General features: G+C 40.4%; 1 protein-coding gene across 1 annotated transcript in view; it reads right to left on the bottom strand.

Moving 5' to 3' along the window:
* Positions 1 to 1757: 1757 nt before the first annotated feature.
* ltbp3 (latent transforming growth factor beta binding protein 3) overlaps positions 1758 to 20681 on the bottom strand; it is a 31377-nt gene continuing 12453 nt past the window's right edge. The window contains exons 2-29 of the mRNA XM_070916682.1: positions 19108 to 19386; positions 18843 to 19006; positions 18639 to 18744; positions 16598 to 16684; positions 16301 to 16417; positions 16061 to 16216; positions 15194 to 15301; positions 15052 to 15065; positions 14881 to 14950; positions 14556 to 14633; positions 13564 to 13692; positions 12517 to 12648; positions 12300 to 12428; positions 12010 to 12129; positions 11221 to 11343; positions 10958 to 11080; positions 10627 to 10746; positions 10147 to 10275; positions 9684 to 9854; positions 9418 to 9498; positions 8989 to 9117; positions 8723 to 8860; positions 8458 to 8598; positions 5229 to 5357; positions 3455 to 3616; positions 3271 to 3360; positions 3027 to 3155; positions 1758 to 2829 (exon numbers count right to left, since the gene is read on the bottom strand). Of these exons, the coding sequence (XP_070772783.1) occupies positions 2678 to 2829; positions 3027 to 3155; positions 3271 to 3360; positions 3455 to 3616; positions 5229 to 5357; positions 8458 to 8598; positions 8723 to 8860; positions 8989 to 9117; positions 9418 to 9498; positions 9684 to 9854; positions 10147 to 10275; positions 10627 to 10746; positions 10958 to 11080; positions 11221 to 11343; positions 12010 to 12129; positions 12300 to 12428; positions 12517 to 12648; positions 13564 to 13692; positions 14556 to 14633; positions 14881 to 14950; positions 15052 to 15065; positions 15194 to 15301; positions 16061 to 16216; positions 16301 to 16417; positions 16598 to 16684; positions 18639 to 18744; positions 18843 to 19006; positions 19108 to 19386 (3506 nt within the window). The 3' untranslated portion in view covers positions 1758 to 2677. The remainder of the gene's footprint in view (positions 2830 to 3026; positions 3156 to 3270; positions 3361 to 3454; positions 3617 to 5228; positions 5358 to 8457; positions 8599 to 8722; positions 8861 to 8988; positions 9118 to 9417; positions 9499 to 9683; positions 9855 to 10146; positions 10276 to 10626; positions 10747 to 10957; positions 11081 to 11220; positions 11344 to 12009; positions 12130 to 12299; positions 12429 to 12516; positions 12649 to 13563; positions 13693 to 14555; positions 14634 to 14880; positions 14951 to 15051; positions 15066 to 15193; positions 15302 to 16060; positions 16217 to 16300; positions 16418 to 16597; positions 16685 to 18638; positions 18745 to 18842; positions 19007 to 19107; positions 19387 to 20681) is intronic.

The following is a 20681-nucleotide window of genomic DNA, read 5'->3' as shown; positions in this document are numbered from 1 at the left end:
GCAGCAAAACGTTTGGTCATCATATGGTTTAAAATTAAGAACATGTTGGAAATGAATAAAGACAATAACAGCTGATGGTGACCTCCAACACCGACAGGACCAGATACAAAGAGCCAGTTGGCCTCATTGGCATTAATATCACCATCTTGATGAACAACACCACATCCCTCAGATTACCCTGCTATACTTACCAAACTCTGCTCTAGTACTCAAAATCTGTCTTGTGATTAGGTAACTTTGGAAAACTGGATTTTACAGTAGCTTCCACAAAGGTGAACACCAGCTTGTGTTTACTGAGGCTTCTGGTAGGAGTTATAGTAACACAGAGAGGCCAGAAGATGGTGCTGTTGTTCAGGTGTCATCTGTGAGCGATGTGGGCTACTCTCCCATATTGACCAACTCACACTGAGGTCTTCCTCTTGTTTTGTTACTGTCATCCATTTTCGGCCTGGTAATTTGAGCTTTTTCTTGTCTGATAAAGCCAAGTTAAAAGCAAACTGTGGGTTAGAAAAAGGAAGACCTCAATAAGATTGATTTCTGTTCTGATACAGTCCACCCTTCACTCCTCCACATGTCTCAATGCAGTCAGGGTAGACTGTGATCAGTTTATAAGCATCCCCATCACTTTCCCCTTAAATTCCTCTGTCAAAGTCTGTGAACGTGCACTGGAGAAAGTAAGAAGACATGTTTAACTACAGCTTCTTCATTGCTTCCATTTTTTTCCTCTGTTACTGTCTCATGTCATCAGTTGCTACTGTTATCCATTTGGCTTTTGTGTCCTTTTGATCAGGGCTGAGTAAAGAACTGCTTAATTTAATTCAAATAAATAATTCAGTATTCATCTACTATTGAAAATGTTATCGTACACACAGTATATGTTTTGGTTATATTTAATTTCTGGGTTACACTTGATGAGAATGAATTGGAAGTTTAACAGTTTTTCTTATTTCCGTGAAAAACAAACACAGTTACAATACAATAAAATCAAGTGTTCAATGTAGCCATATTTTCTGGCTGAGAAAAGTAAATTGGACAAAACAGAATGTAGCAGGGAGGAGATAAAAGCATGTCAAAGTGTCAGTAAAAGAAAGGGATAATTGAAATCTGGAGATATTTCTAAAATGGTAAACAGGTATGAACAAAACTCTTGAGTGTCCTGAGATTAAAATTAAGACAAAATAAACTCAGACAGGGTTTTTAATCAATTGTGTTAACAATTTGGAAGCAGTCAGTAGCACAAACATCTCCAGGAAATAATTTGCAGCACTGAAAGAACAGCAAATGTCCCCTCATTTTAGTACTTGAAACCTTGCTGTTTATGGTGATAACTGAATCCTAAAATAAAAACAAAGCACTTCTTTATGTTGCAAAATATCTGGTTTAAAATGCCAGTGCAATGCTGTAGGATGTATGTATCACTTTAAGATCACAAGTGTCCAATCAAAATAGGATGCTAACAACCAAAATGTGCTAAATTAATGACATTTATGAATGTTACAGGTTTGTACATTGAAATAACAAGTAAAAGAGTAGAGAAGCAAAATGGAAGACCTGTGGAGACCCTTCCATGTGCTGGGTTTATTTGCTTTCTAGGCGTGCTTGAAAGGCAACACTGAATCATCCACAGTGCAGTCGCCCGTACTACTTCAACTCACTGTATGTGAATGCGTCTGTCTGATCTGTTTTCTGTTTAAATGAGATGCTTTCATATGTGTGAACAAAATATAACACCCCCAAACACAATAAAAACAACTGTATGACTGGTTGACATCTTTTTTATTAAATTCTTCTTATCTCAACACGTCAACAACAACGTCTTTGGTTTTCTAAAATACTTTGATGCAGCAATCATGACAGTAGATGTCAAACTTTCTTGCTTTTCCAGAATAAGCTAAGTTTAGCAAATATTCTTCTTTGCTAAGTGCATGACCCTTTTTTTTCTAGCTTACAGTCCACTTAGGTGCACAAGTCAAATTATACACAAACTTCAGGTTTCTCATATTTTACATCAACAAATAAACAGGGGTAGAACAGGGACCATTCTTACAAAAAACTGTTGATCCATTGGGAAAACTGTACAATAACACAAAATGAACAATGTGTGGTCAGAAAATACAATTCAGATGATGTCAATTTAGAATTGAACAAAGGTGTAGGTGGACTTAATGGGAATGTAAAGTTCTCATGGCATTCCTATAGCATACAAATATTGAATGGGCTGAAACAGGAACACCAGATAGATCTTTGAAACACATTTTCTTATTAAAACAAGAGGTGGCTTGAGATCAGATGTTCAAATCAAGAATGAAAGATCAATGCAACAGGGAGATCAATGAAAAAAAATCACAAAAATTCAAAATTTAAAGTTAACAAAAAACAGTTTAAAAAACAATAATTACAAAAATGACATACAAACATATTCCTTGTCTGTATTGATTATTTCTTTAAATGTGAAATGGGACGTGAAAGAGGAGCTGACAATGATATGTTTTGTACATTTCCTATGAGCCTTTTGCTATGATTTGGCTCCCGATTAGCGCTCATGTTTTCAGGTTCACTGCGCACACACAGTCCTCTGTTCGTACTGTGAGACTGCAGTGTATGTACAGGATGTGCGGGGCTGTTTGTGTGTGTGTTGCATACTGTAGATAGGGATAAACAGAGCGACACGCAGAGGTTACCGAGTTCTGCGGCGGACACACATGTTTGGCCTGCGTGCGGCCACAAAGCCATGTTTGCAGAAGCACTTGTATGAGCCCGCGGTGTTCACACAGCGGGAGTTTTTGCATGGACTGACATGGCCTCCTGGTTCTGCACACTCATCAATGTCTGAAAAAAATAAACACAAGAACTTATCAATGAGTGTAAGCTGTAAAAAAGGGAAAAAAACATCACTCACCAGTGCTAAATACAAAGTTCCTAAACACATAAATACAGACTAAATAACATATCGGTCTATGTATTTACCTCTATTGGCTGCTGTATATTCCTTGAAAAGTATTTTTGTAAAATTAGTAAGTACAAACCTATACAGCGGGTGCGGGAGTGGTCCAGCCTAAAGCCTGTGTTACATTCACACATGGTACCCAGGTAAGAGCGGACACAGCGGCCATTTGCACAGCTGCATTCGTCCGAATCCTCCTCTGAACTGTCACCTTTTACAGACAAGCAGTGGAAAAGAGGAAATATGGGACAGAAAGAGATTAGAAAATAATTGTTGAGTGTGTCTGACATAAGATTGTATATCGACAAAGATGGTGTATGTTTTACCTGGGTTGTAGTTGGCGAAAGCTGCCAGGAAATCCTGCTCCCCGTCAGACTCAGTCTCCAGATGCATCTCACACAGACGACTGAACATCTCTGAACACAACGAAAAAATGTCTTTTTTAGTTCAAAAGAAAGGGTAAGTGGTAGGTCAAAGTTGAGAGGCCAGTCGAGTCTTCAGTTTGCTCACCTGAGTTTCTCGGCGGACAGGTGTTACACTCGGGCCCCCAGCCTCGACCGTAGTGACAGCAGCACTCCGAGTAGGTCACCACCATACCGTTCCTGGGCTCGCTGCAGATCAAGCCCTCGTCGACCTGCAGGAAACACACGTCCTTGTGGGCTGCAGTGCGATCTGGGTAAAAAGGAGGATAAAAAACAGCAATTAAAGGTAAAATGTAAGAATTCAGGCACTATCAGATTTACAGAAAGGTTCTTTCCATTTGCGTTACAGTTCATAGTTAAAGTACAGGAAGCCACATTCAGCCAGTCCTGAGCTCTAAGATTAATATCAGGTTTTCTAAGTAAAGCAGTGTTATGCAAGATGTCCACACACAAAAATTATACTGTATGTAAATTTGTAACTTTAAAGATAAATGTCTTTTCAGGTGTATTCAGCATGTGAAATTGAAAATTCTGATATTTATAGTAATAAAGCCTCAAAACATATGGAGTATTTGGCTTAGAGGAAAATCATTACATCCGTTCACATTCTTTCTGACATCCACAATCTACTTATAGACAACAGATGTTGGTCACATGTTATATAGTATTTCAATGAATGTTACATGTAAAGGTTATGAAATCCACTTGGATATGTTTCAGTGAACAAATATTTATAAATCAGAGTGAAGTAGCAAGTAAGTGCACAAAATGTACCCATCCATTTATTATCTGTACACACTTATTATGGTTTGGGGTAACAGAGGTCAGGAGCCTCTCCAAGCAGCCAAAGTGCAGAAATTAGTCCACCCCATAATACAGTGGATACCTACATAGCCTACAGTAGCCATAACACTTTTCCTACAGTATATTCCCTCTGTAAGTAATGGATACAGCAAAAGAAAAAACCTAACTAAACTTATTATATGTTGTTTGTACAGTATGAAGATCTGGTCATGGCACATGTAAGTTAATGCGCTTTAATAGATTAAATGATTTATTTATACTACTAGAATCTACAGACAAATGTTACCAAACTGAGAACCCATTTTACAGAAGAATGATGTGTTGCATCGATGATGACGATATGCTAACAGTTTACTCTCATTAAGCAAACAGCTTGTTGTTACAGCTCAATTGCTTGTGGATCAGTATGCCTCCTTGTCTTCTATAATTGTGTAGACCGAGTTTAATAGTGTTCAGTGTCAATTTATGTCTGCTGGTCACAATGCGTCACAAACAGTCCTGTAGTGTTAATTACAGATATTAAACCAGCCATATTCAAGGCATTCATTACTGTGTAAAAACAAAAAAGGCAGTCCAATGGCATCGAAAACATTACAGTACAGTGAATACATATCTTTCATGCATTATCACTAGTGAGCTCAAGTCACCCTCCACTAAATGATCAGTTTTCAAATGCTGAGTCTGTCTTTTCTCTACCAGAGCAAATCAGTTTTATCATCTATAATAACACAAAAGAGACAAAAGATAGACATGCAGAGAAAATCTAGAAGTAATCACTTTTCCTCACACTGAACATACTCTTATTGCTTTGTGCGCATAAATGCGTACATTCGATATGTATTTCTAATAGCTATGCAAAGTGGTATCTCTCCAAGAATGGGAAACTGTCTCTATAAAGTGGGTAAGAGGGAACATGATATTAAATAAAGCCAGTACAGGCCAGATGGGACACAAATTGGGAGGAATTACAAAGAGCAACATGAGCGGCAGATGTCGACGTAAGCCAAAACTCATTTTGATGGGTCATGCTCAGGTGAGCTGACGCTGATTTTACCCACCGTCATAGACGCACTGTTTCAGCGCTGCACTGAAGGTGAGGGGAGGGTCGCAAAAACAGTGAAAGGAGCCGGGCGTGTTCTCACACCTCCCATTCTTACAGTACGAGGGGTCCTGGCACTCATTCACATCTGCAAAGGGCACCACAGACACTGGTTACAGTATGAACATCTGCTTGGGGCCAGCTCTTAGTCTGTAGGTGGTGGACACAATAATATAAAAAAACTTGTGCTACATCATGAAATTCAGTACAATGATCCTGCAATAAATACTCCCTTTGTGAAGTTCACTGTGCAATGTTCAGTTTTTTCTGGGAATGCTGTAATAAGTGACAGAGAGTTGAATCAACTCTCACACAGTCTCAAGAAAAACTGAACATTTCAAGCTTCAGATGCTGCATTCATTGCAGTGATATTGTATTGCTTTGGATAACAATGTACAGTGGGTACTGTTATTGTGTCCACCCCCCTGTATGTCCCGTTTGCTTTCTGTTTGAACGTTTCTACCATAAATGTTGCATGCAAGGCTTCTGCTTATGACAAAATGAGCTTCGGTCATGCATAATACTGCTTTTGGTCTCTAGTAAACATGCAACCACACTGCGATATCTGCAAAAAGGCTGCAGGTTAAAACAGGAAACTTGGTTCCAGCAAAACTTCAACTGAGGAATCTTTCATCTGTAGGCAGTTTGCAGAGAAAATGATACTGCCATGCAGGCCAGCGTGTACTGCGATATCGATGCTGTAAGTTTCTAATCTTTACGTGTTTGTTTTTTTCTTGAAGCTTGAATAAAACCAAATATGGTGTCACTAGATTGATACCTGAAGAATGAGGGTCTAGTACGCATTTAGAGCATTTCAGGCATGTTCAAAATAGAGATCTACCAGGTTTTCCAATTGTTCTAAATCCAGGCTATTACAGGACATATTCACATCCATGCAGTCCTTACAACTTGTTACCCAATTTGAAACAACTGATTAGACTGAATAATGATTCCTGTCCTCAGCATTGCACCAAGTACAGAGGACGTCAATTTTTAGCCAAATACTTACTCAAATTAACAGGTTAATGGCAAAAGCATATGTGTCTAAGTGAGTAGGCTCATCAGTGTCTGTCCACCCATCCATTTTCTAGTCTTTTATTCATGTCATGGTTGTAGTGGTAACATGGAGACCGGAGCCATTCATACTTTGTATCCTCAAAAACCCAGGAATTATCCTGAACGGTCAGATTAGAAATGTTATCCAAAACCTTTTCTGTATGCTACTCTTCCATTTCAGTCATGTCTAAATACTAACAAAAGGAGGCTTTCCAGGTACTCAGACCACTTCAAGTGGCTCCTTTCAATGCCAAGATGGAGCAGCTTGATACAGAGGTCCCTCTGAATCATAGCCACACTGAGGGGAAATCCAATTGTGGCTACTTGTATCCACACTTGAGTCACTACCCAAAGCTTGTGACCATAAGGTAAGGCTCAAAATGAAAATTTATTTTACTTTTGTCTTTAACATCACAGCCAGCTACAATGTCTGCATTGTTACAGCCACTGTCCCTCCACCGAGGTCAATGTCAAGATCATGAATAAGATCCCAAGTTACCTGAACTACTCCACTTTGGGCTGTCCCTCCCCACCTGTCACCTAGACTGAGTAATGCTCTCTTTTATGGGAGGGAACCAGTCAGTTTGTCCCAACTGTGCCACACTCAGTTGCAAACTGCTACAGTAAACATTGATGACCACAAACTAAAAGGACGCCGTCATCTGAAAACAACAGCAAAGACACCCCACTGTCACTAAACCAGAACTTTCCAGACTTCAGCTCAGGTGTGTCCATAAACATCACAAACAAAGTTGAGAGTCCAGAGCTCACCTTGAACATGTTGACCTAATAGCAAGAACGCAAACACATCTCCCATTCTGAGTGTAAAGGGAACAACAGTTCACCACATGCAGAAAACACGTCCTACAAAATACCTCTGGCAACGTGGTCATAGCATTGCCATCTGACAATCGTCCTTCATAGCCGCTGAATACTCATTCCTCACTGCATTTGCTTCTGCAAGTTAAGGTGGCTGCAACCTTCTTTTCTTCAATTTACCTGCATGTCCCCAACCTCTGGCCATGAAGGGGAAAAAGTAAATTCTCCACCAGAAGCAAACCTTGACTATTGACTGTGTCAACCTGGCCTGTCGGGTATCTGGTGCAACTCAGTATCAGTTCAGATGCTCATCATCATCAATACAACCAGAGCATTGGCTTCAGGGTTCCTAATTTTTCAACATGGTGTTTGGCAAGCACACGTGACAATATTGTTTTCAACATTTGTGACTGAAGCAACAGCAATTCAGACAGCACTTACAGTAAAGAACAATTACAAAGGCAACTACTCACTTGAGTTATATTAGGTTATAAAATAAGCCTTGATGAAGCCGGAGCTACTCTGTGTGGTGGTAGGATATTTTAACACCACTATTTCATTTCAGCACTTCTATGTTCATTACAGCTAAAAAAAATATGAACACTGAGCTGCATACACAAACAACAACTATTTTTACCATCACAAGTACAAACTGTACATGGATATATGTATGAATATATGTCTTATATGTATATTTGTCTGTTCACTATCTGTAACTTAGACCTTGATTTAAAATGCCTGTTTAAAATGCCTGTTCTCAGTTGGTTTACCTTACTCTTGTACTTTATTTTACACTGTTCGTGTGGCTCTATGATACTTCTTCCAACAACATCCTGCCATCACCGTATGTAAAACATACATTTGGTACTTTCAGGTTGTTCCTCTGTAATGTGTCCATGACTCAAAGTGACAAAGATCACAAAAACCTTCTTCAACCACTTGAAATGTGATGAAAACACTTAATATATATATAATATAGAAAATGAACAAAAGAACATCTTTATGTTTGATCTGTCCACTCAATATGATGACGTTAATGCCTTCAAGTTAAAGTGACCAATGCCTTGAAAGCTTGATGTCTATCCTTGCCTCTGTTTAGTACAATGACGCCTACAAAAGGTTAGTAGATTCATTCTCCTTCTTTGTTCAACTTGGCACGGGAATCAGTTTTGTCTCACATATACTGCCTCCCACAAGCCCAGACAGCCAGCACTATGAGTTCTCTGTTTTGAGTTTTCCAGAATAAACTGCTGTTGCCCACAACTGCCTTGTTGCTCTTCATAACCCTCCCACTGCAGAGGGTCTGCACTCACCAGCCTGCTCCTCAGGAGTCACACAACTGTTACGGTCGGTGGCCAGCGTCCAGGGCGGAGAGCAGATGCAGTAGTACGACCCTGGTGTGTCCACACAGTGGCCATTCTTACAGTTGGCTGGGTCCTCACACTCGTTCACATCTGAAAAACAAAAAGACAGAAAGAACAAAAAGGTTTACTCAACGCTCAAGATAACTCCTCGAGTAGCCAGATAAATGCACAATAAGCTGCCAGGGTCACTGGGAGGAGGTACTATTTTACTCACCTGCTATTGTTACCATCACACACTTCTCCTTGTTGGAGTCTGAAGTCCAGGGCCGGTTGCAGTTGCAGTAGAAAGACCCTTCGGTGTTGACGCACTGACCGTTAGTACACAGAGACTCGTCGTGGCATTCGTTCACATCTGAGGGGGAACACGCAACCATAATGAACAACACAAATCTGTCGGGAAGCATCTGCAAAACTGCTTTGCCTTTACAAATGTGAGAATTTTTTGAGCCGCCATTTTATGGTGTGTATCTGAGCGCTTACCAATGCACTCGAGAAGGTTGGTGTCATAGTAGAAGCCCCGTTGACAGTAGCACTCGTAGCCGGGCTGGGTGTTCTCACAGCGACCCTTCTTGCAAATTTCATCAGCAAACAAAGAACACTCGTCGATATCTGCAAACAAGGAAGGAAAAATCTCTTCTCAGTAGCAGACTGGCACAGGGTGAATTATGGGAAGTATTAATGATGACAATTTACCAATCTCATCAGTGAGTACAACTATAAACATTAGGAACTTATTTGGACAAGGATAAGTATGTAAAGGTATTTAACTCAGGTGCAACTATAATCGTTTCTATATTATATTTTATATATTAACACAGAATTTCTGTGCAAATGCTGGGAGATCTTGTTGCTGTGTAGCCTAGGTGTATGTGAATGTATGTAATGTACAGTTAGTTATATAATATCTACCATGGTAGGCAGGCAGGCTGTACAGGAGTCCTTCATCATAGTAGAGACCTTGCCCGTTTGGACACAGGAAGTGGAACTCGTCTGGGAGGAAAAGAAAATGCAGAGTTTAATAAACACTACATAAGACATACAGTAGACTCAGAATATGACATAATGTTGCTACACTTTCACCCAGATGCATGCATTTAGCGCTGGTGAACCCCCACTGTTGGTGTTAGCACAAAGCATTTAGTGTCAATCCATCATATGGTGTGCTGTAAATGTACCTGATTTGGAGACAGGACAGGGGTAGATCTCACAGTGGTCCCCCCATCCCACTCCAATGGAGCAGCAGCACTCCTGCTTGGTGACGTTGGTGGCCAGGACGCTGTCGCAGAACACAGTGTCATCGAGGTTCAGGTAACACTCCTTCTTCTCGTCCGTCAGCACTCGAACTGCTGCAGGAGCAGAACAGAGGGTTTGGTGTGGTCTCAAATGGGCTTGCCAAGCTGGCCTTTCTTTTAATTTGAATGTTTTAAAGTTTGTTACTTGGTTCATATAGAATATAGGATTTGATAATTCATGACCAATAATTATAATTCTTTGGCTTTCGGGCCCTCAAATTTGGTTTGGGTTTGAACTGAAATGTTTTGGGTTCGGGACAGGCAGGGATCAAACGTTGAGGCCTGGATAAAGCTCTGGGATAAATGTGGGTCTACAGTAAAGCAGAAGGAATCCGAGCAGGCTTACCCTCACAGCTGTGTTTGTCCTCTGAGAGGATATAACCGTGATTGCAGGCACACACATACGAGCCCGGTCTGTTCTCACAAGAGCCGTAGGGCTGGCAGAGGCTTCTGTCTACGGCACATTCGTCTATGTCTGAAAGGGAAAGTCACACATGCTGCTCTAAGTATTTGTTTCAATCCAAACACCATCTGAGTTGCAAAAAAATAAAGATTTTTTTTCAGAGTAAAGTAAAAACATTTGGTCAGTGATATATTTGTTCAGACATGTTAAATATTGGCACATGTAGCGTCAATAGCACATACACTACTTCAGATTTAAAATACTCTTAAATAGTCTTTAACAGTAACATCAACTCTTAAAAGAGATAAGACAGAAGTTAGAGATGGTGAATGATACAGTAAATAAAACACTGCAATTTAACTTACCATCTCCTGCATATGAGTTAGTAGTTAGTAGTGACCATAATGTTTTACAGAGACTGACCTTGGCATCTCCTGCCTCCGAACAGCATGTAGCCCTTCTGGCACTCACAGTGGTACGAGCCCATACTGTTGATACAGCGGCCCCTCTGACAGTTTGATGGCCTCTCACACTCGTTGATATCTGAAGGGAAGGAAATAAAAACAACGTTGGAATGTGAAGCATGTGGTGAGGAGTTTCGACGTTTATTAATGAACTGGTCAAAACCAAACTGAACTCAGTCGTACTTTATTAGGACAGTCCAATGCTGTCCATTGAGTTTCAGGTGATACATAATGGCATATTGGTATTGGTGAACACTATTAAAATAGATGGTTTACTGAATAATTCATGCCTTCACAGTGGCTGCCCTCCTGTGTGCGCTGGTATCCCGGGTAGCACTGGCACTGGAAGGAGCCCTCTGTATTGATGCAGTGGCCATAAGCACACAGCCTGACGTCCTCACACTCATCAATGTCTATTTGGGGAAAAGGGACAACTTCTTTGATGATTAAGAATTTCTCATTACATCTTCAGCACCAAACAGCCATTAAATCACTCATTATGAGCAACTTAGTCCAGGTAATGTCATGTAAAGGTTCGGTAAGCGTTACGTACCACTGCAACCTTTGCTGTCTGAAGATGGGAGGAAGCCCTCGTTGCACAGGCAGCGGTAAGTACCAGGGAGGTTCTCACAGCGCCCGTTTGGACAGATGCCAGGCTTCTGACACTCGTTAATGTCTGGTGGAACGTGCAGGAGAGATCAGAAGAAGGTAAATGACAGTGATCAATGACCAATGACATGTTATTTATTTGGACTCTACTACTACATTAGGTCTGTATATTATTATACTGTAACTGATACACTAAATACAGTGACCTAAAAACTTTATTACTCAAAATGACAATATTCCCAAGTGTCTGTGACCACTGAAGAAGTGGAAGACAAATTATTAAAATGTGTGGAGACATGTAATGTGTCATATTTATATTGACGTTTTTTAAATATATTTTTCTTTTGTCTCTCTTCTACAGTAGGTTGATTGGAGACGTTATCCTGTAATAATGCCTAACTCACTATTGGCTCAAGTTAAAACAAGTGGTGTTGATGTAATAGCATATTTTAAGAAGCTATGCCCAGTATTGACAAGGTGACTGAATTATCCTGCTCTGTATTAATGAGTATATTTGGCTTTTTTGCGATCAATATTATCCATTATTTGCACGCTAACAGTTGGATAACACAAATGGGAGTGATATAACTCCAAACACCCTTTACTGAAGAAGATTTTATTAGCATGATAATATTTCCCTTCATTTGTGAGTCCCACAAAAACACACACAGAAAGAAAGATAAATAAAGTAAATAAAGTGATGAATTTTGCTGTATGGCAGGGATGCACTCACCATAGCAGGTGCCGGAGCGGGCCTCGTGACCAGGCAAGCAAGGAACACATTCGTAGGAGCCTGGTGTGTTCTCACATTGCTCATTGGGACAAGTGTCGGGATTCAAACACTCATTTATGTCTGGAATACGTGAGAAGAAGTTTCACAGACCCATGTTTGTAGTATACACGAGCACACACGCAGAGCACAGACACAAACATATTACAGTGACACACACACATAGTGTTTTGTCTGTGGAAAGCCTGTGCACTAATATCCATAATGTCACACTAATCAGTGTCTTTTTGTACCTTCACAGGCTGGATGACGATGTGACTTGCTCCTGAAGCCGATATGACATTCACATTTATAAGAACCGGGCAGGTTCACACACTGGCCTCCAACGCCACAGATGTCTTGCTTAGAGCACTCATTCACATCTGCAAAACAGAAAGGATACAGCCAATGCAGGATCTCATAACTTATAGAAAAAACATTTTAACATAGAAATCACTCAACCTCACTTACCTATGCACTTAAGTCTCCCATGTTGCACCATGTGTTTATAGCCCTGACGACAAAGGCATTGGTAACCTCCTTCTATGTTGACGCAAAGGCCTCTGCCGTGGCCGCACGGTTCTGCCTCACAATAATTATTATCTGGACAACAGAAGAGAAAAGTATGATGACTACACATGATGAAAAGACAGACAACAGAGGATCATAGAGCTCAGAGGACACAGTGCTCTGATTCCAGATCATCTACCTCTCACTTACTACCAGATACATTTACACTCATGACAAAAACTACACAGCTAACCTTAACAGTCCATGTATTTCACTCTAAGAATGTTTGTGTTCACACCTCCATATTAGTATCAAAGCATAATCAATGAAAAGGGATTTTTAGATGCCGAGACAAGATTTTTAACCAATCAAATTGCAATTCCTAGAGAAACTTAGTATCTCAAATCTTTAAATCAAAATAAAATGCTCTTTAAATGACATTTAGAATCAGTGGAGTTCCCCTAAGCTAAACATTAACACAGTTAAATAGGAAACACTTTATTTAAAAGCTAAATTAAAACCTTTAATATCACACACAATCAAGTTTAATATAATTGTGGAAGCCAAAATACTGATTGTAATTATCATAATTTATGAATTAATTGAGAGGACCAATGATAGCTGTAATCATCTTTTTGGTTATACTTTCACATATGAATGTAACAGTCAAGACACAAAAGGCTTGACGAGGATCAGGTCGGGCCAGCTGTTTTCTGAGACTGAGATTAGAAAAATGTGAACATTTTTTATCATTCTTGTCATTTATTATCATTATTAAATTATTATTTATTTATTTATTATTATTTTTAATACTGATCTTAAGGCAGTAGCCATATTTTACCCAGTAGAAAGGATGAGAGCCACAGCTTAAAATTCATAGACGGTTTAAGTTTTTTGCAGTACATAATGTGAGCTGTAAGTGGCAGGTGAGTTTTTATCCTTATCACTATCCATCACCTTTCCACCCCTGTACCTCCTCTAACCACCGTCTCTACCATCGTCTCTTACCCTCACAGATGTTCTTCTGCGGGTTGAGATGGTAGCCAGGGTGACAGTGACAGATGTGGCCGTTCAGGCTGTTCTCACACTCTCCGTGACCACAAATGTTCCTGCTTAGCCTGCATTCATCTGTCTCTGCTTCAAGGAGGGAACAGAGTACACCGGCATCATATATATACACATGCATATATATATATATATCTATATATATATATAGATATATATATAAAGCTGATAACACCCATGCCATACCTAAATCCCTCTATCTTTGGCCATGTTCACACTGTTCAAGGTTTTAAAAATGCAGGTACAGAGAGGATGCTCTGAAAGAGTGTTTTCTAAAAATCATAAATGAGCACACAAGACAAGTTTCACTGACCACAATCAGAATAAGAAAGCAGTAAAAGCAGATACAATGGAAGAAGTGGTTTCTAACACTGTTATGTGATTCTGGTCAGTGCTTTTCACTGATATCTTTGGGTGCATGTTTTTTTTCTTTTTATGGAAATTTTTATGGAAGTGTGTCTCACGTAACCTGCTTTTAAATGCCAGCACCAAATGTAGTTATGGCAACACTTGCTTCCATAAAACACGAAGAGTGTGAACATAGCCTTAAGGCTGGTTCATGCTTCATGGTTGAAAGCACACGACATGCAAAGTGTCCAAAACCGTCAGTTAACCATTACAGAAGCATGCATCTGACTAGATTTAGCTTAGTGTTAAACTGGACTCTTCTATTTATATGTATATATATATATATATATGTATATATATATATATATATATTTACCAGGGATTGCCTCAGTGTTTATCATAAATTATGTTAATCACATGGAGAAAGTCAACATGTCATTTGTGAGTGAAGGACCTAAAGCTCATCTACTCTTACTGGGGAATGTGGAGAGCTGGGTTGTCCAGTTTTGAGGTGCATGAAACATGAACCAGCCTTGACAGAAGCAACTCTCTGTGAGCTTAATTCAGAATAGATGTTTGCAACTCACGCAAGACTTTTGTCTGTGTTTCGAAGGGGTCATTGCCTGGGGTCATTCTGATGATTGTTGGAGGGGTGGGTTTTACAACTGTGGATCCAACAGAGGAGAGATGAAGTGGACAGACTTTAAGAGGAAGTATGACATGTTGAACTTTAATCCTCACCACACATGGGGAACATTTCTCTGTCAGTCATTGTTGCAGTTAGGAGCAAGACAGAAACTTTGCCCTCATTGTGACGGCCAAAGTATCAGCGAATAAACGTTCACTTGCGTTTCAACATGTTCTATAACTGGAGTTATGGAGTATGAATGGTGAGGTTAGAGGTGCGTTTACCGGGCACACGATGACTGGTGGTGCTGGTGGAAGCCTGCTGTGCAGCAGTTGTCGTCTCTGGAGGCCTCTCCTGATTTAGAGAGACCATCAGATTTCACAACAGCAAAAATAACCATTATTACTGTTACTACAGTTATTATCACTGTATTAAAGAGCGAAATCATGTCTTACCGGCCGCTTTGGTTCTGAAAGGAAAAGAAGAGAGAGAGAGGTATTACAATTCATATGATCTGTACAAAGGGTTCACAAGTAGAAATGTCAGAAATGTTTGATGAGAATTCCTGAGAAGTGCGAACAGTATTTGAGGACTCACCCTCCTTGTCAGGATTGCGGGGGAAGATGATAGGAGGGAAGGCCACGGTCTCTCTTCTATTTAGGAGAAAGTAGCCTTTCCCAGCAGGACAGATCTTACTGAAGGCCACTGAGCAACACAAGGAGAGAGAAGAGAGGATTTGACTGCTACTTTATTTCACTTTTTTTAGATTCTCACATTTTGCAATACATGCAGCCATTTTATTCAGTGCAGAATCACTCTTTTGATATTTGCCAGCGGCACAGATTACTTCCTGGAATCTAATACAACATGAATTGTATAAAAAATTTAAGTAAAACTTCCAATCCAACCACTTCCAATATAGGCAAAGTTGGTGTGTGTATTGGGAGCTATTCACTATTAATCCAATACAGAAACAGCAAAAACCTCACACATAATGAGTAACATAATAAGGTTTTCCATATATTATCTACACTGTATAATATATATATTACATACAGAATTTCTCTATTTTGTAAATTCTGTCAAAATCTTATGTCTTTACATCTCCAGTTTCTAAGTATGCTAGTGTCATCAGACAAGAAGTGAGCATTAACATGCACTTGAACTGCAATGAATAATCACCACAATATATCGAGTATTCTGATAAAATCATTAATCAAGATGAAACCACACACAATGATGAGATTAATATGAACTTGACATTTGCAGTAAGAACAGAAAATCTACCTTAATACATAAATGTACGCAGTAAAGAACGATCATTTAATGTACAGAGGAAACCTGTGGTATCATAAGTTCTTCAGTAATTGTGTGTTTACATGCAGACAGACAGACAGATGTCGTCATGACAACATATTGTGAACTGCAACTTGTAACTGCTCCTCTCCGTCTCCGTCCACTCACCTGTGCCCACCTGAGGACATCTCTCACAGTTGCGGCCCCAGGCTTTGCCCACCGTGCAGCAGCACATCTCCTGGGTGAGGTGGGTGGGCAGTGCGTGCTCGCAGCCCCTGACCTCGGACGCTATAAGGAAGCACTGAGCATGTTCAGCTGGAGACTCTGACAGAGGAGACAACAGCGTTTTCATTTGGTGTAATATCAAAAGCAGAGAAGAGAGGAAACATAGAAAGGCCTCTTACTCACCAACACATCGATTCCTGTCAAACACCAAACCAGCCTTGCAGGAACATTTGAAGCTGCCCAGTGTGTTCAGACAGTCTCCGTTCTGACAGACACCCTGCATGGAGCACTCGTTGATATCTTCAAGATCATCAAAAATGAAAAGGTTATTCTGATATACTGTAAAGGATGATATCTATTCAGAAAGCAGGTGATACCGGAGCGTTATCACTTGGACATAATTACACTAAAAACTGGAAATCATAGAAGACTGAGCTCTCTGATTTGTCCTTGTTATAAGCGACATCCTGCCCGTGTTACCTTGACAGTGAGTGCTGTTGAATCTTTTATAGCCCTGCGGACAGGTAGAGCCGTAGTCTTCCACAATGGTCTGCTTGACGGATGCATCTGAGACATGGCAGAGCACAGAGGGAAAGGTGAGAAAAGCGAGAGTGAAATAGTGTTTCTGGAAGGGCTGCAGGTGGATGATACAAACCAAAATAAAACTGTAAAAGCCCTACCCTCACCTTAAAAAATAGTTGTAGTAGAATTTCAGCTCCAGAAGGTATTTAGCCTGTTAAAAGTGAAGAATCCCCAAAACCCAAAACCAACTTCTATAATATCTGGAAATATTAAAGATTTAACGGTGTCAGGAAACTTTACGGGACATCTAGCCATTATCTTTAAGCACCCACATGTTTTCCTGAATCCACTGCATTGGAGATACAAACGACAATTTGTGTAACTTTCTGAAAAAGACAATGCAACAACAACACCCACTTTGCACAGCCATTGGCCAGGTGTGCAGAGGTGTAAAACTAAGCAAGGTTTGAATCTCTCTCTCACGCTTCTCCACACAACTACTTCTGTTTGTCATTTTTAGAAAAACACTTATCTAATGGAGAGTTTGATGGAAACATTGATACCACTGTCATATCTGACTGTTAACTATAAGGCTACAGCCAGCAGCTGTTTAGCATAGCTTAGCACAAAGACTGGAGACAGGGGAAACAGCTAGGCTGGTTCTGCCAGACTGTGACAAAATGCGCCCACCAGCGTTTCTAAAGCTCACTAATTAACATGTTATATCTTACTTGTTTCATCTGTAAAAAAACACAGTGTTAAAACACCATGTTGCCAGGGGGAAATGAGAGTGTAAAAATAGTGGATTTTGTTACCGGTAGACAGAACCAGGCTAGGTGTTTCCAGTCTAGCCAGCTGCTGGCTTCATATTTGCCGTACAAATATGAGAGTGGTAACCATCTCATCTAACTTTCCGCCAGTAAACAAATAAGCATATTTCCAAAATGTCAAACTACTCCTTTATCATTACTTTTCTTCTTTCTTTGCTTTCCTTTTTCTTTTCTAATGGCAGTTTTTTATGAGGCCCTTGAAGTGTAGTGTAGCTTGTCTGAAAGACCAAAAAAGACTTTCATGAGGTTTGAACTCATAACAATGCATTATTCTCGGTCTTATTCTTACTCTAAATGCGCCTTGAACCTCTGACAGAGAAGAATGTTCGACTTTCCGTGAGGGAGTAAAAACATGTACGGCAGTTTTATTAGAGAGCTGTGGGAAGACTGCACTCACACCAACATTTAGAGAGCACAATGAAAAGAGGGGCAAGATCACAGCTTACTTTTGCCATTTTCATTAAAACAGAGGGGCTTATAAATGGATATGAATGTAACAAAACAGACAGCACTCCGGGCAGGAATCCAGTCGTCTAAAGACTAACCAGACGTACAGTATCGGGTTTTGTCAAAGGCAGCATTGTCTGAGTCAGAACTGAGAAACGGAATAATAGCGGAGTGGAAAAACGTGAGTAGCCAAGATTTTCTTGAAATTCAATCTTCAGCAATGTGATGACAGTCCTGCACTGGGCAGGCCCATAGGAACATGCTTAAGTAGAGGGTTATTTTCCACATTCTCTTTTTCTGTCTCACTGTCTGTGTGTGTAATTCCCGTAATTTCTTCCGTTCTTTCCCTCCCAGCCGTTCACACACTCCCTACCCCACCTCACCACAAACTTTCATGTACACATTCAAACACATTTTTATAGACGTATGAAGAGATTGTTTTAATCCAGGGCCATCATTTCATAAGGTGGAAGGTATAAATTGCTGGGAATGCTTGACAGTTTTGGCTCAATAAACGATAATTTATTCCCAGGAACACACAAGATGTAGATTGGATGAAAATCTACTGAGGACAAGTTTAAGTTTCACATCTGAATATAAAAACCATGGATAAGAGTAAACAAATAGTGGATGGCATCTACGAAGCTGGAAAAAAATGAATTAGAGCTTAGCAAGATGAACGTAGCAGTAGAGGAGATTTCTTGAAACACACTGTAACTCACTCGGTAGCTTGGGGCACTGATAACACTTGTTTTGTCCCCATGAATTGCCCACACTGCCACAGCAATCCTCCTGATTGGTCAGGACGGGAAGCGGGGTGCTGTTGCACTAAAGCAAGAGGAGACAGAGAAACGTTATCAGTGGAAAACGACAAAAGAAAAACTGATTGAGGATTGTCCATCACTGCAGCATGTGTCTAAACTCACAGCTTGTTTGGGTGTGGTCTCCTGGAAGCAGCGGCCCTTTGGTTTGTGCCTGGAGGGGATCAGGCGTGGCCCTGTCTTGTGAGGAGGCTTGACATTTGATTGGTCGAGAGGTTGAATGACCACAGAGGTGTCTGGCGTGTGATGAACACGTACATTAATCTGCACTGAAAATAGAGAAAAGGAAGACATCGGAGGAACAAAATGTGTCACAAAAATCTATTTTCCCCACTCCTCAAAACTCTGGCATTAACTAAATGATAGATACCTTCAGATGAGTGGTGCCCTACTTGTGTCAAGGGTAGGGTGAAAACTGAGTGTGTTTGCGTCAACTGGGTACGCCCTATGCCTGATTGCTCCCCTAGTTTCAGGCCGTCTGGCTTCAGAGATATGGGGTAGACAGGCTGCTTGTTGCCTCGCGCTGCCTGAGCTTGCTGCGTCTGCAGGAGTGGAAACTGGCAGAGCCGACCGGTGAAGCCGGGCGGGCACAGGCAGTGCTTCCTCGAGCTGCATACTCCTCCATTCATACACGTCAGGGGACACACAACTGCAGAGAGAGAGAGAGAGAGAGAGAGAGAGGGGGAGAGCTGTCATACTGAGACTCCCTCAGGTCAACAGTTCACAGCTATGAATCACATCAGTTGAGAGGAAGAGGAAAAACTTGAGCACACAAGCAAATAATACGTTATAAAACCCCAAAAAATGAGAGTTAGAAAAACGTACTGCTCAGGAAAACCACCAAAATGTTTATTCATAAGTCTGGAATTGCTAATTTTAGATCCATTTACCTCAGAGACAGACTGAGATTTATAATGATGGCGTAAACAGCCTGATGATTTAGTGTTATATCACATAAATACGGCAGACAGACAGAAATGCTGGTGGCATGAGCCGGGCCACGCACAATATTCACTTTGAACTGTGCCGCTGTAAAAGTCACATCAGCCTGACGGACTAACGGGTCCCTCCAGCCAATCAGCAGCAGCGTCTGAGCAGGAGAGCAGGTAAAGTCATTGATGTGTTGGACAGCTTTATTCTGACATATGGGAACGATCTTGGAATCTATGGGAAAGCTGCTGGCTGGAGAGAGGTTCATGGCATATACAGTATCCACTGCATTTTTATTGGGTCTCCCATTGTGTTTGTCCAGTTGTTTCTGAAATTCCCCACAATAGAACAATCAGAGGAAAGAGAGAAAGAGCGAGAGAGCAGGACTGTGGGGAAAACTGCAAGCAAGTAACGAATCCAAGAATGGATTTGAGAGAAAACTGAAACTGCATCCATAATAACATCCAACATTGAGCCAATATCCCTGAGTTTCAGTATCACTACCAAAAATATGTTTTGGTATCTTACTTCACATGCATGTTTAAGTATTTATAAGCATGTTGTTCTTATTTTATGGCATTTAATCAAAGCAGCCAAACTCCTGAAATCCTAAATCAACATTTTAAACAGCCAAACAGGTATTTCAGAACAAAATACATAATAAATTAACACATTTTCTTCTTCTTCATCAGTAAATATCTGATTAAAGCTGAAACGATTAGTCGATCTATAGTTAGTTTATTGGCAACAATTTTGATTGTTGTGTGAATGATTGTCAGCCAACCTGCGGAGAACAAATAGTCCTGCACATTTTCTCAGCAATTATTTCACCAATCTCTTTGTTAGGCTCCTTTCCTGAGGCCACATCCAATCTTATCACAACCTCCTTGTCAAATATACACACTATATGCTCAACATCGCATTGCTGTCTTTCAGTGCACAGCAACATTTCTCATCCTCCTTGCAAAGACCTTGCTAAACATTGAGGGTTACCGGCTTTCATCATCTCTCTTA

This window comes from Enoplosus armatus, chromosome 13 (assembly GCF_043641665.1).
Source record: "Enoplosus armatus isolate fEnoArm2 chromosome 13, fEnoArm2.hap1, whole genome shotgun sequence".
NCBI lineage: Eukaryota > Metazoa > Chordata > Actinopteri > Centrarchiformes > Enoplosidae > Enoplosus > Enoplosus armatus.
The sequence above is the reverse complement of the archived record's forward strand: the minus strand, read 5'-3'. Positions and strand labels throughout refer to the sequence as shown.